The sequence below is a fragment of the Palaemon carinicauda genome, chromosome 22, assembly GCF_036898095.1.
Source record: "Palaemon carinicauda isolate YSFRI2023 chromosome 22, ASM3689809v2, whole genome shotgun sequence".
Taxonomy (NCBI): Eukaryota; Metazoa; Arthropoda; class Malacostraca; order Decapoda; family Palaemonidae; genus Palaemon; species Palaemon carinicauda.
The window spans coordinates 7308488-7319817 of NC_090746.1; the positions used below are offsets into that span (position 1 = coordinate 7308488).

The window sequence follows — 11330 nt, forward strand, 5'->3', positions numbered from 1 at the left end:
AATGTTACCTCCCCCTATCCTCTTGAAACGACGGAGTCGTACGAGACCATGAAGATTGCTTACACACTGGCCGAGGCCAGAGCGAGCAGGAGCACCGTCTTCCAAGACGGACGACGATCAGAGGCCTGACGTAATGGTTTGTAAGAAGATCTCTTAAGGGACTTAAAGAGTCCGAACCATGCTCCATGGAGGAGGTCTCACTCCGACTGGGGGCAGGTACGTTCGTAGCTTCGCACGAGTCGAAGAAAGATCCAGCGGGAAGGAAAAAGTCTATTCCTTTCAGCCTGAAGGCCAGGGAAAGGCTGAGCGATAGGCTTCACTGCCGAGAGCGGAAAAGAGTTTCCTCCCGCCGATAAGCAATAACTCCCGTTATTGCTGGAGTAGAGGCCTCAAGGGAAGAGGTACCTCTCCCACGACACCAACCACAGAAGACTCTCCACTTCGCCTGGTTGACCCCTGCGGATGACTATCGCAGGTGACGCGACCTCCGCTCCGCGACTGATGCAGGTTGTCTCTTCGTGAGGAGACGGCGTAGTGTCTCCAGGCGTGAAGCCGAAGCGATGCTATGGCTTGTGAAAGATGTTGTAGTGTGGTTGTTTGCGTAGCCTGTGTCATGGAAGAAGCTCTCCCGGGAGTTCCGTCAGGGGATGCAGAAGGTCCAGAAACCGTTCTGCGTATAGTCGCAGCGGAGCTCTCAGGGCCATCGAAAGGTTGACAGACAACCTGGTCTCGTTGAGACCCCTTCTCAACAGACAACAATGGTGGGAAGACGTAGGCGTCGATGCTGTCCCACCGTCACCGGAAAGCATCTTGCCAAAGAGTCTTGGGGTCTGAGACTGGGGGGAAGTACAGCGGCAGCTTGAAGTTCCAGGCTGTCGTGATCAGGTCCCCCAGGCCAGGACTTGCTGGTCACTAGAGGCCAAAGACCCCCAGGTACTCTCTATCTGAGAGGCTCTGCTCAGATTGTCGGAGAGAACATTCCTCTGCCCGGAATGAGCGAGCCGATAGTGGTATTGAGTGGACTTCGGATCATCTCAGTATCTCTACTGCAAGATGCGAAAGTATGAGAATGTACCTCCCTGCTAGTTGGAATACGCCAGTACCATGGAGTTGTCGCGCACGGAGCGACTCGGCAGGATCTGTAGAAGGGCCAGACTATGGCCCCTAAGCCTACCTGAATGATGAGGAGGTACCCTTCAGGTCCTGACCACAGACCTGAACCGGAACATGCCCCCCCCCCCCCCTTCTTTGACGAGTCCGAGAACAGTATCAAATGCGGGGAAAGGACGAGAATATCCACTCCCATGCAAGAGGTTCCATAGGTCTACCCCCATTGCAGGTCTAATCATTCCGCTGGTCCCATAGGGGCCAGAATGTCTGGTTAATCGTTGCTTTGATTCCACCGGAACTTGGGCCGCCTAACAAGGAACTTATCCTGAGGCGACTGTTCGGGACTTAGACGGGTCAATGAGGAAAGGAGACCCAGGAAACGTTCCAAGATAGGGCTGAAAGCTCTCCTTGACTGAGAAAAGGTTCTGCGACTCTCCTCAGCCTTGCCACAGTCACTGAAGGGAAGGCTCGGAGAAGGAGTCAATATCATGGCTAGATATTCCAGATGTTGAGGCACAAGTAGAGAAGGCTCCTAGCGAATTACCATCATCCCTCACTCTTGGTAAAGTCCCGGAAGCTTGTCCCGGTGTTGAAAAAGGTCGAACCCCAGACTACCGGAGTTGGCCAGACCTCCAAAAAGCAAAGGAGGCGGAAGCCTGCTCCTGAGCGGCCATGAGGAAAGCAGGGAGAGTTTTCTGGTGAAAAACCTGCGATGCTGCGGCGGGATCGCCACACCGCATCTTAAGCAGGAACATCTGTAGTCTAGGCTGAATTCCAAGTGCTTCCTGGAAGAAGGATGGAATGGAACCCGGAAGTACCCGTCCTTCCGATCCCGGGCATAAGGAGTCTTGCGGTCCCGTTACCAGTCTGATCGACTCTGCTGTTCCACGCTGGACGAAGTTTGTTCGACAAACTTGATCAGAGCTGAGAGGTCGACGACGGAACTCCCGTCTCAGATGCTTTCCTACAAGAAAGGATCGACTGAAGAAGCCGTCGACGACCCTATGAAGGACCTTCTCCTAAATCATGGCTCCCTCTGCCCAACGGGCAAACCTCTTGCCGACCCCATGGCATAGAGGCTCAGTGACACTGGATTCGCTGACAGTGAAGGAGAGATGTTAAGAGTGAGGCGCGATATCCTTGGCTGATCACGGAGATCGTGCAGGAGGCGGCATCGGGAAGCTGTTATCCGGACGAGTAACCTTAGCCATCCCCCCAGCGTGAGACCTGCAAGGGGGGTTGCCAATCCTAGAGTTTGTGAACTCTGCAGCTCCCTCTAGGATTATGCCTCCCCGGGAGAACCTCCCGTCCTACCTGTCCCTAACAGGAGGGGACTGCTATTGTACACCTTGTCTTAGCTGCCGTAGCCGGTTCTGATAACCTAGGCTGACGAGGCTGAATGAAGAGGAGTCGGAGGCTTGCAGGGTCTGGAAGTAAGCGCCTTGGAGGAGTGAAAACGGAATTCGACTTCCTCCGCACAACAGCTGTCCATTTCTCTGTCCTTGGGCTCAAACAAGCTCTTCCCAAGGATGGAAGAGTGTCTGAGCTTGTCGACATCCACGGATGGGACTCCCGAGAGGAAGCCCTCGGTCACTGCGTCTAGATGCTCCAACATCGAGTTTGCCCGCAAGTTCGAAACTTGGCGACGGAAAGCAAAGGTGCTTGAGCCCGAGAAAAGGAAAGTACCCATGATCTTCCTGGAGCTTCCTTGTACAAAACCTCGGGTCGCAACCGGGGGAGGGAAAGGCCTGGTAAGCCCCTTCCACGAAATGGTGAAGAGGAAGGGCTAAACCAGTCACCCCCTGCCCGACGGAGAAATCTCAAAAGAAAAAACTCCCTGGCAAGACCCTTCCAGGGAATGGCGAGGAGGAAGGGCTAACCCAGGTTCTGGAAAGAAGAATGTTGGTCAGACCTCCCTGAAGATTCTTCCTGCTCTTGCACGTGCCATGCTCTGCGTTTACGGGGTGAAGACCGTGTTCTGGAAATACGCGCTCCAGAAGACTCGCCAGGTTGCCCGTGTTGCGAAACCCCGACGGAAATCGCGGTCGCAATCACCCTGGCGCTCGCGCGATGGTAAATCAATGGTTCGCGCGTGAGCGAACGTGGAAGCGCCCGTGCGCGGGCACGCAGACGAAAGTGCGCGAGCGTGGTTGGAAGGGCGAGAGCTGGCGGTCGGAATCCGATAGTGCGCAGGTGAGCGATGACGCGTAGGCGAGCGACGGCGCGTTGGCGAGCAATGGCTTACTGGCAGGAATCTCGCTGGCGCTCGCGCAATGGAACACCGTTGGTTCGCGCGCGGGCACGTGGGCGTGCGGTCGCGAGGGCGAGCGCAGGCGGCCGGGAGACTGATGGCGCGTTGACGAGCGATGGCCCGTAGGCGAGTGAAGGCGCGTTGGCAAGCGATGGCGAGCGGTTGTGCGAAAAAAACGCTAGCGCGCAGGCGAAGAATCGCGCGGGCGCGTAGGAGATCGCTGACGCGTAAGAGACTAGAGAAGGTTGATAGCGACAGGAAAACTTCTTGCCTGCGCCCAGGTCTGATAGATCGTGGGCGAGAGGGCGAACATTAGCAAGGCGCGCAGGTGCATCAGGAAGGAGAGCGCTGATGCGAGCTGTCAAGCAGGCGATCCTGGGTGTTCAGGAAAACCGTTGGCTCCCGTTGGCGCGTAGCAGGAAAGGGCGCCCAGATGTGCGCTGGCGAACTGAAGAGAGCTGGCGCACAGAAGGACAGAAGTACAGGTGAGCGCTGGCGAGCAGGAAGAAGATCTACGGCGAGACTCAGCTACCGGAGATCGTGGTCCACAGCAGGCGAGCGCTAGAGCGCTACTGTGCGCAGGCGCGCAGGAAAAAAAAAACCTGGCACTTAAGGGACTTACCCACACTGTGGAATAAGCCCCTTAGACCCGAAGGTACTGGTGCCCGTTGTAAACGGGGTGTGTTGGCGCCCACTGCGCATCTGCGTCCAGGAACGGAGGTGAAGACTAGAAGGTCTAGCAGGAGAACCAGCCACGGTCGGTACTCGTCGAGGAGGGTCCTCTGCAGAGAACGTCGAACAAAGATGAAGACGACCTCGGACAGGTGCAACACCCTCTGACCTCCGAAGAGGAGTCTCTGAACGTGACCTCCCCCGAGGGGAAGAGTCACTTGCAGGAGAGACCGTAGGCATCAGCTGTCCCCAAAGGGAAACTGAGCCCTCAGCAACAACAGCAACAACAGCAGGAGGAGTCCTCCGAAGAGGAGTCTCTGTGGTGAACTCCCCCCCAGGGGAGAAGCACTCGCAGGAGAGACCGTAGGCTCAACTGCCCCCTGAAGGGGACAGAGGCTTCAGCAACAACAGCAGACGGAGGCCTCCGAAGAGGTGTCTCTGTGGTGCACTCCCCCTCGGGAGAGAAGCACTCGCGGGAGAGACCGTAGGGCTCAGCTGCCCCACGATGGGGATTGAGCCTTCAGCAACAACAGCAGACGGAGTCCTCCGAAGAGGAGTCTCTGTGGTGAACTCCCCCCCGGGGGAGAAGCACTCGCAGGAGAGACCGTAGGGCTCGGAAGCCCCCCCGAAGGGAACTGAGCCTTCAGCAACATCAGTAACAACAGCAGAAGAGTCCTCCAAAGAGGAGTCTCTATGAGTGTCCTCCCTCACGAACGAAAGAGGAACACTTTGTAGAAGAGACGGTCAGCCAGTGACCTGAAAAGAGCAACCCTCCGAAGAGGGGCTCCTGCAGTTGCTCAGCCCCTTGAGCGTAACTGCAGGTGCGACCGCTCAGCACCCAGAGCATAGTCGCACGAAATAAAGGCAAGAGGAGTTCCCCCCCGAAGGGAAAAAACTCAAGCCTGGACAGGAAAACTTCCCTCGGAAGGGAAGTTACCCACCCAAGGAGGCGAGCCTCCTGAGTGTTTTAAAAATGTACTGGAGAGCTGTCAGTCGTCACGGGAGCACTTCCAGAAGGAGACACGCCCCTGACGAAGATCTATAGGGGAGGCAGCAACAGCAGATTCCCCAGGCCCCAACAAGACAGCTCGCTTCGTTGTCACATTACAGAAACGAAACTAGATCGTTAACTGTGAAAAAAAAAAAAAAATCATTAGTTAACATTCATTCCCCCGGGAAGACTCCGAAGAGGAATCCCGAGGGAAAAGAACACAAGAATTACACAACGGGCACGTGCCCTCAAAACCACTTACACTCACGGAAGGAGAGTTGTAACAAACACAGAATTATAACAATTATAATTATGTAATTATGTAATTTAAATATGAATGTTCACTACAGTAAATAAAGAACGAAAACCCCGAAAGGAATCGTTCTACAAAAGCTGAAAAGTCAACAAACACAATTAGATTCATAAACTAAATGAGACAAAATGTACGGCATAGCAACCCCACCCAGCTACCCAGACGTAGTAAAGGTAAAACGTAGTAAAGGGGGAACGACCTCAAGAGAGAGAGAGACCGTAGTCAAACTCGATCGCGACCCATGAAATTACACCATGGTGGCCTAACTGCCGAGGGCTCCACGGAAATATAGTACACTACACACACAAGCACGAACTCTGAAAAGGAAACTTACTGATTTCTATACTCAAATATATACATACACAAAAATATGTTTACATATATATTGAGTACAAGAAAAGGAAGTGATTAAGTAAAGACAAAACAAATAATATCTGCCAAGTGAGGACGAAGACAGGCGTGACCGTACATCGTCCGAGCCAAAAATGAAGTGAGACATTTCACCGGTGTGTGAGGGGGGGAGGGGTAGCAAGATACCCCTCCCCCTACCCCTGCTAACTAGCGCGGGGGTAGTAAACCCTCGTTAAAATCTAATGGCTCATCAATTTCAGCTACGCCGAAAGTAAACCCTATGTAAATAGCGTGGTTTGTATTTCGGTTACGGAACAAATCTATTTTACAGTGATCCCTCGCCACTTCGCGGTTCGACTATCGCGGACTCAGTGCATCGCAGGTTTTTTGTCAAAAAATGAAAATAAAAAAATACCACAGTATTGCAGAAACCAGCCATGTTTCATCTTGATGCGCGAAAGAAACGGCTTCCCAGGCGCCAGACAAAGAAAGTAGCTTGCTCTTATACCCACTGGAAGTCAGACCAGGCACCTGATTGGTTACTGGTGTGAGATCGACGAATCAGAGCATGAGTGGATGTATCCTGTAAGCTAATTGGCTGTGCATTATCGCATCCAGCAACTCCGCTAGTGACAATCACTGAAAAGGTAAAACTTTTAGATATGTTGAAGAAAGGCAGAAGGTATGTCAAGGTGGAACGCCATTTTAGCGTGAACGAATAATCTACTGTGCGCTATATAAAGAAAGATGAAGTGAACATCCGCAGTACACTGCAACTATAACGTTTAACAAAGAAGCGAAACGTGTGATAACGCCGCATAATAAGCGAATTGCTAAGATGAAAGCTGCATTAGCCTTGTGGATTGCAGATTGTAGGAAAGAAAAAAAAAAAAAAAGACAAAGGCCAAGTCTTTCTTTGAGCAAACCTTGCCTAATGACGACAACAAAGAAGAAGCCGATGATGATGATGCTGACGAACCACAGCGTACTAGCACTAAGACAAGTGATTCGCTGCCTCGAGGACGAGACTTTACAGTTAGCAAAGGCTGGTTTGATAAGTTTCAAAAGTGATACGACCTCCTAAGCGTGGCTTTGTATGCGAGGCTACCTCTGCCAACACCGATGCTGCCCATTGTTACGTGGAGGCTGACTTTCCAAAAATGACCAAGGATGGCCAGTACCTCCCCGAACAAGTTTTCAACATGGTCGAGAAAGGTCTTTTTTGGAAGAGAATGCCATCATGTACATTCCTCTTTAAGGATGAAGTGCACACACCAGGCTACAAGGCACACAAGGACCGAGTCACACTCATCATGTGTGGTACGGCTGCAGGCTTTATGATGAAGCCAGGTCCTTCTCTTGATGGACTGTCTAGGAGGACATGCAACAGACCTGCGGTATGATAGGGGGCAGGTCGAGTTTCTGCCCCCTAACACCACAGTGCTTATACAGCCGATGGATCAAGGTGTCATTCGTGCATTTAAGGCACTCTACACTCGTGCCCCAATGGAGGGCCTCACCGTGGCAGCTGACTATGACGACAATGAAAACGACGACGAAGAAGGCTTCACCTTGAAAAAGTACTGGCGCAAGTACAACATTGCATCATCTTTGACTAACTTGCAGCAAGCATTGCAAGAAATGAAAATAGAAACCATCAGTTCAAGTTGGAAGAAATTATGGCCTGCTGTTGTTCATGATTACGCAAACTTCACTCCCGATGAAATCCAACACTCAGCAGTGGAGAAGGCGGTGACGCTGGCCCGCATAATTAAGGATGAAGGATTCGCTGACATGACTGACGAAGACGTGAACAGCCTTATCGAGGCCCATTCAGACCCACTGACTGACGAAGACCTCCTTGAAATGAAGAAGTCAGTGAGTGAAGAAATGCAAGATGAAGAAATGAATAAGACTGCCCTTACTCTGGAGAACCTGCAAGAAATGTGCTACATGCACAAGAAGTCGATAAGAACATGGTTCAAGCTGTCGAGTTTTGCAACCATGTTAATGGAGTTATGGCATTATACAAGGGTATTTTGCAACTAAAGAAAAAGCAACAACAGCAACTACCCATCACCATGTTCTTGACAAGGTTAAAAAAGCCAGCTACACCATCAGCGCCTCCAGCAGAAGAGCCTTCGGGTGAACCTCAACCCTCTACGAGTGGAGTGGGAGCCTCTGTGCCTCTCTCACAAGCAGATGACGACGACCCAGCGCCGAAATCTGATGATGATAAGGCGCTTCCAGAACTGCTTTAAAGGCCTCATTATGCCTGTGCAGTAACACCATCAAAATCATTCATTGAACTGTACAGGTCTGTCATCGTCATCGCCTTTATCGTTGTCCTCATCGTCATTTGCCGCATCGTCGTCGTCATTACAGCTGAAGATACTACTGTCATTGGTGAGTGCTACAACACCATAATATCGTATCATATGAGAGTGTGTGCGTGTCTATGCGTGAAGGGTTTGTATGCAATAATAAAAAACTGTAAATTTAAGTAAATTATACGGGTGAGTTAATGTGCATTATTGGTAGATTTATGTAAAATATTCGTGAGTGACTGTAGTATACAATAGAGTACTGTACTGTAATGATTTTATACTTTAAATACAATAGATTTAAGCATAATATACTGTACATAAACTGTATATAAAGCATATATATACATACAGTACTTAAAACATTCTTGTACCCAAACACACACACAAAAATTACGGGGGAGGGGCCAAATCCTACTTCGTGGATTTTCAGCTATCACAGGGGTCTTCAGTCCCCATTAACCATGATAAATGAGTGATCACTGTATACCCATAATTTCCAAGTTATAATGGTGCTTAAAACAAAAGAATTCACAAGTAAACATTTCAACAGGTAAACAAACACTGAGATAGGACCTAACCTAAGGTTTCCGACCTAATCTCAGATGACTGTCCTTACTTTACCCTAAAGTATGTCGTAGCCATGTGTGTGGTTTCCTTGTGAAACATAGCTTTTTCAGCATATCTTCTTGTACTGTATTTCATTTGTTCTCATGGCATGAAAGTTGTAAATGACACCAAATCCATTCAAAACACCAATAAATACACCAGCTACACCTAGGTAGCATGTAGGTTATGGGTCACCAATGTTTTGTCTGCCCGAATACTCACCCACTCGGCTAACAACCATAGCGCAACATGTAATTCTTGCCAGAAAAGAGCAATAAAACAATGTTTAATTGTATGTGTAGTGAGCCACTGCGGAGCGAAAATCAGTAAGTGAATAATCGGCCTTAGTTCATTAACCAACATACTCGTAAATGCAATAAAATATGGGCGATGACAAACACGGATAAGGATTCTCGTTTTCTATGCGAGCAGCAGGCCTGATGACCCGACGATCTACACACGAAGCCACCTCTTTATTTTCTCAAAAGGAGAAATGGCTGAATATCTGGCATGATCACAACACCAGGCTCCTCTCCAATGTACACACAAAAGGTTTTAAAATGAAAGTGCTGGCATCTCCTTAGAAATAAAGATAGGTGACTGAAACACAAAAGTCATGTGACAATGAAAGAGACTAATTGGGCACTTACAATATGATTGAAAAGGAACAATAGATTTCCTTGTATAGAATGGGGGAATTTAATGTCTGATGACACTGGAATTGGGAATTTGGGATGAATGTATGATAATGACGACCTGTATGAATGATAATGGCCGACTAAGAACACGGCAGTTTCAGGGGGGGTCACTAGTCCCCCTTATGTAACCAGGTAAGGACACGGCTTATAGGTTAGGTTAGGTAGGGAATTTAGGTCAGGTGGTGTTCTTGTGTAGAGGTTTTGTAGAACAATGGACACAATTCTAGTAGTACAGCAGCATGTCTTACGAACGAGTAGAAAATAGGATGATAATTCCCATTTTCGATTCAAGTGGGAGAAACTGGCCTCTCATATACAAAGGCTCCGAGAATTTTAATCAAATTAATCATCTAGGTTATGACAGTATGGTAAAATTAAGGACATTATTAGCTTTCTATTATAGATTGAGGCTCGAAATAGTGTTTGAAGAGAATCATTACATAACTGACCTCGGTTTGCGAAATAATGTGGGGTTTACAGGGAAAATCCTTCTTCAGAAATCAAAACCTCAAGATGTTTGCTACCGGCAAATACCAGCAACTTTAAAGCTACTGGCCAAGGCAGTACCCTCTCTAAAAACGATCAGTAAAAGCCACATTGACAACATTAAGTTATTCAAACGTAGAAATAGCTATTCAGTCCAATCAGGTATCTCATATTCATCGTAGGTTAGACTAAAAGAAATTTTCTTTCTCACAAGAAGTGGTAGGATCTACCATCCCCTACTTTAAACGACCCTTTAAAATAAATCCAAATACTTTTTAAATGAATAAATTACTGCATCTACCCTTCCCCTAAAATTCTGCATTAGAAATTCTAAAATACTCACCGGCATAAAACTCTATCTGGCCCTCCCGGTCCAGTATTTCGGGACCCTTCAAGTTCGGCCATAATGTAAACAAGACAAGAAGAATGGTTGCTTGTGCCAGAGATTTTTAGTAATGCTCCTTTCTACGTTGATATTAGTAATGCTTCTTCACGAGGCTATTTGCGTTTTTTTATTTCGTAAATAATTGGTATAATTGCTATACATAAGGCAATGGAATTAATTAATAGATTAGCTTTGGATTTTTTTTATTCTATTCTTCTTGAACTATAAGCCTTTGTAAACACATTATCGAAAACTGGAAACGAAAAGTGAAATCTAGGTTAACTAACCTTGACACAAAAACAGCTGTGTTGAATTATTAGTTGGAATTGCGAAAAAGTTTTGTCTATTCTTGACGGTGAAATGTTTTCCGTATCGCAATCTCTTGTTAATGTTAGTAACACCGTCCACAGCAGTATAGTTCTACCTATAAGAATTGTTGCATACCTCATTTATTATTCTACCGGTGTCTAGTTTGAATGTCCTCATTGGGACAACCCAGGTGGTCCCTTTTTGTATATATCTTTATTTTTAGCTCGTAGCTTTAATTTGTCTACCCTCATTACCAATCTCATTTGATATATCAAGTGTTCTATCGAGTCACAAAGAAAATTTGAAGCTATTTTTGGCCGAATTCCATGTCATCAGTTTCCTCTGGAAAGCAATAATTTAATACCTGATGTCCAGTGAGAATTTATTATTATTATTATTATTATTATTATTATTATTATTATTATTATTATTATTATTATTATTATTATTATTATTATTATTATTATTAGCCAAGCTAGTAAGTGTTCAAATAATGTTTGTAAGGGTTACTGTAAAAAGTGTTTGAAAAAAAAAATTCGTGTTCGTTAAATATCTTCCTCAATATTTTATCAAGATATTTGATATTGTGCCAACGATAAGTTAGACCCCTTCAACTTTACCTGGAATAATTAATCAAAAATAAAAGTATGAAATTTGCTCAATATAGAAAACAGCAAGAATATACTCAACGCAGTGAAAAATGGCCGATAGAGGAGGACACCTAGTTTTAAATGGATTTCCTCACTTGTGTCGGCTTTACTGATCATCGGCCTATTCTCCAACTCCTCTCCCTTATTCTATGTCCTTATTTTATCCCCCTTCTCCAATTTA

General features: G+C 47.3%; 1 protein-coding gene across 1 annotated transcript in view; it reads right to left on the minus strand.

The window, feature by feature from the left end:
- Positions 1-10259, minus strand: part of LOC137616312 (uncharacterized) — a 91285-nt gene extending 81026 nt beyond the window's left edge. Inside the window, exon 1 of the mRNA XM_068345959.1 lies at positions 10149-10259. Coding sequence (XP_068202060.1) covers positions 10149-10210 — 62 coding nt within the window. The 5' untranslated portion in view covers positions 10211-10259. The remainder of the gene's footprint in view (positions 1-10148) is intronic.
- Positions 10260-11330: the final 1071 nt, after the last annotated feature.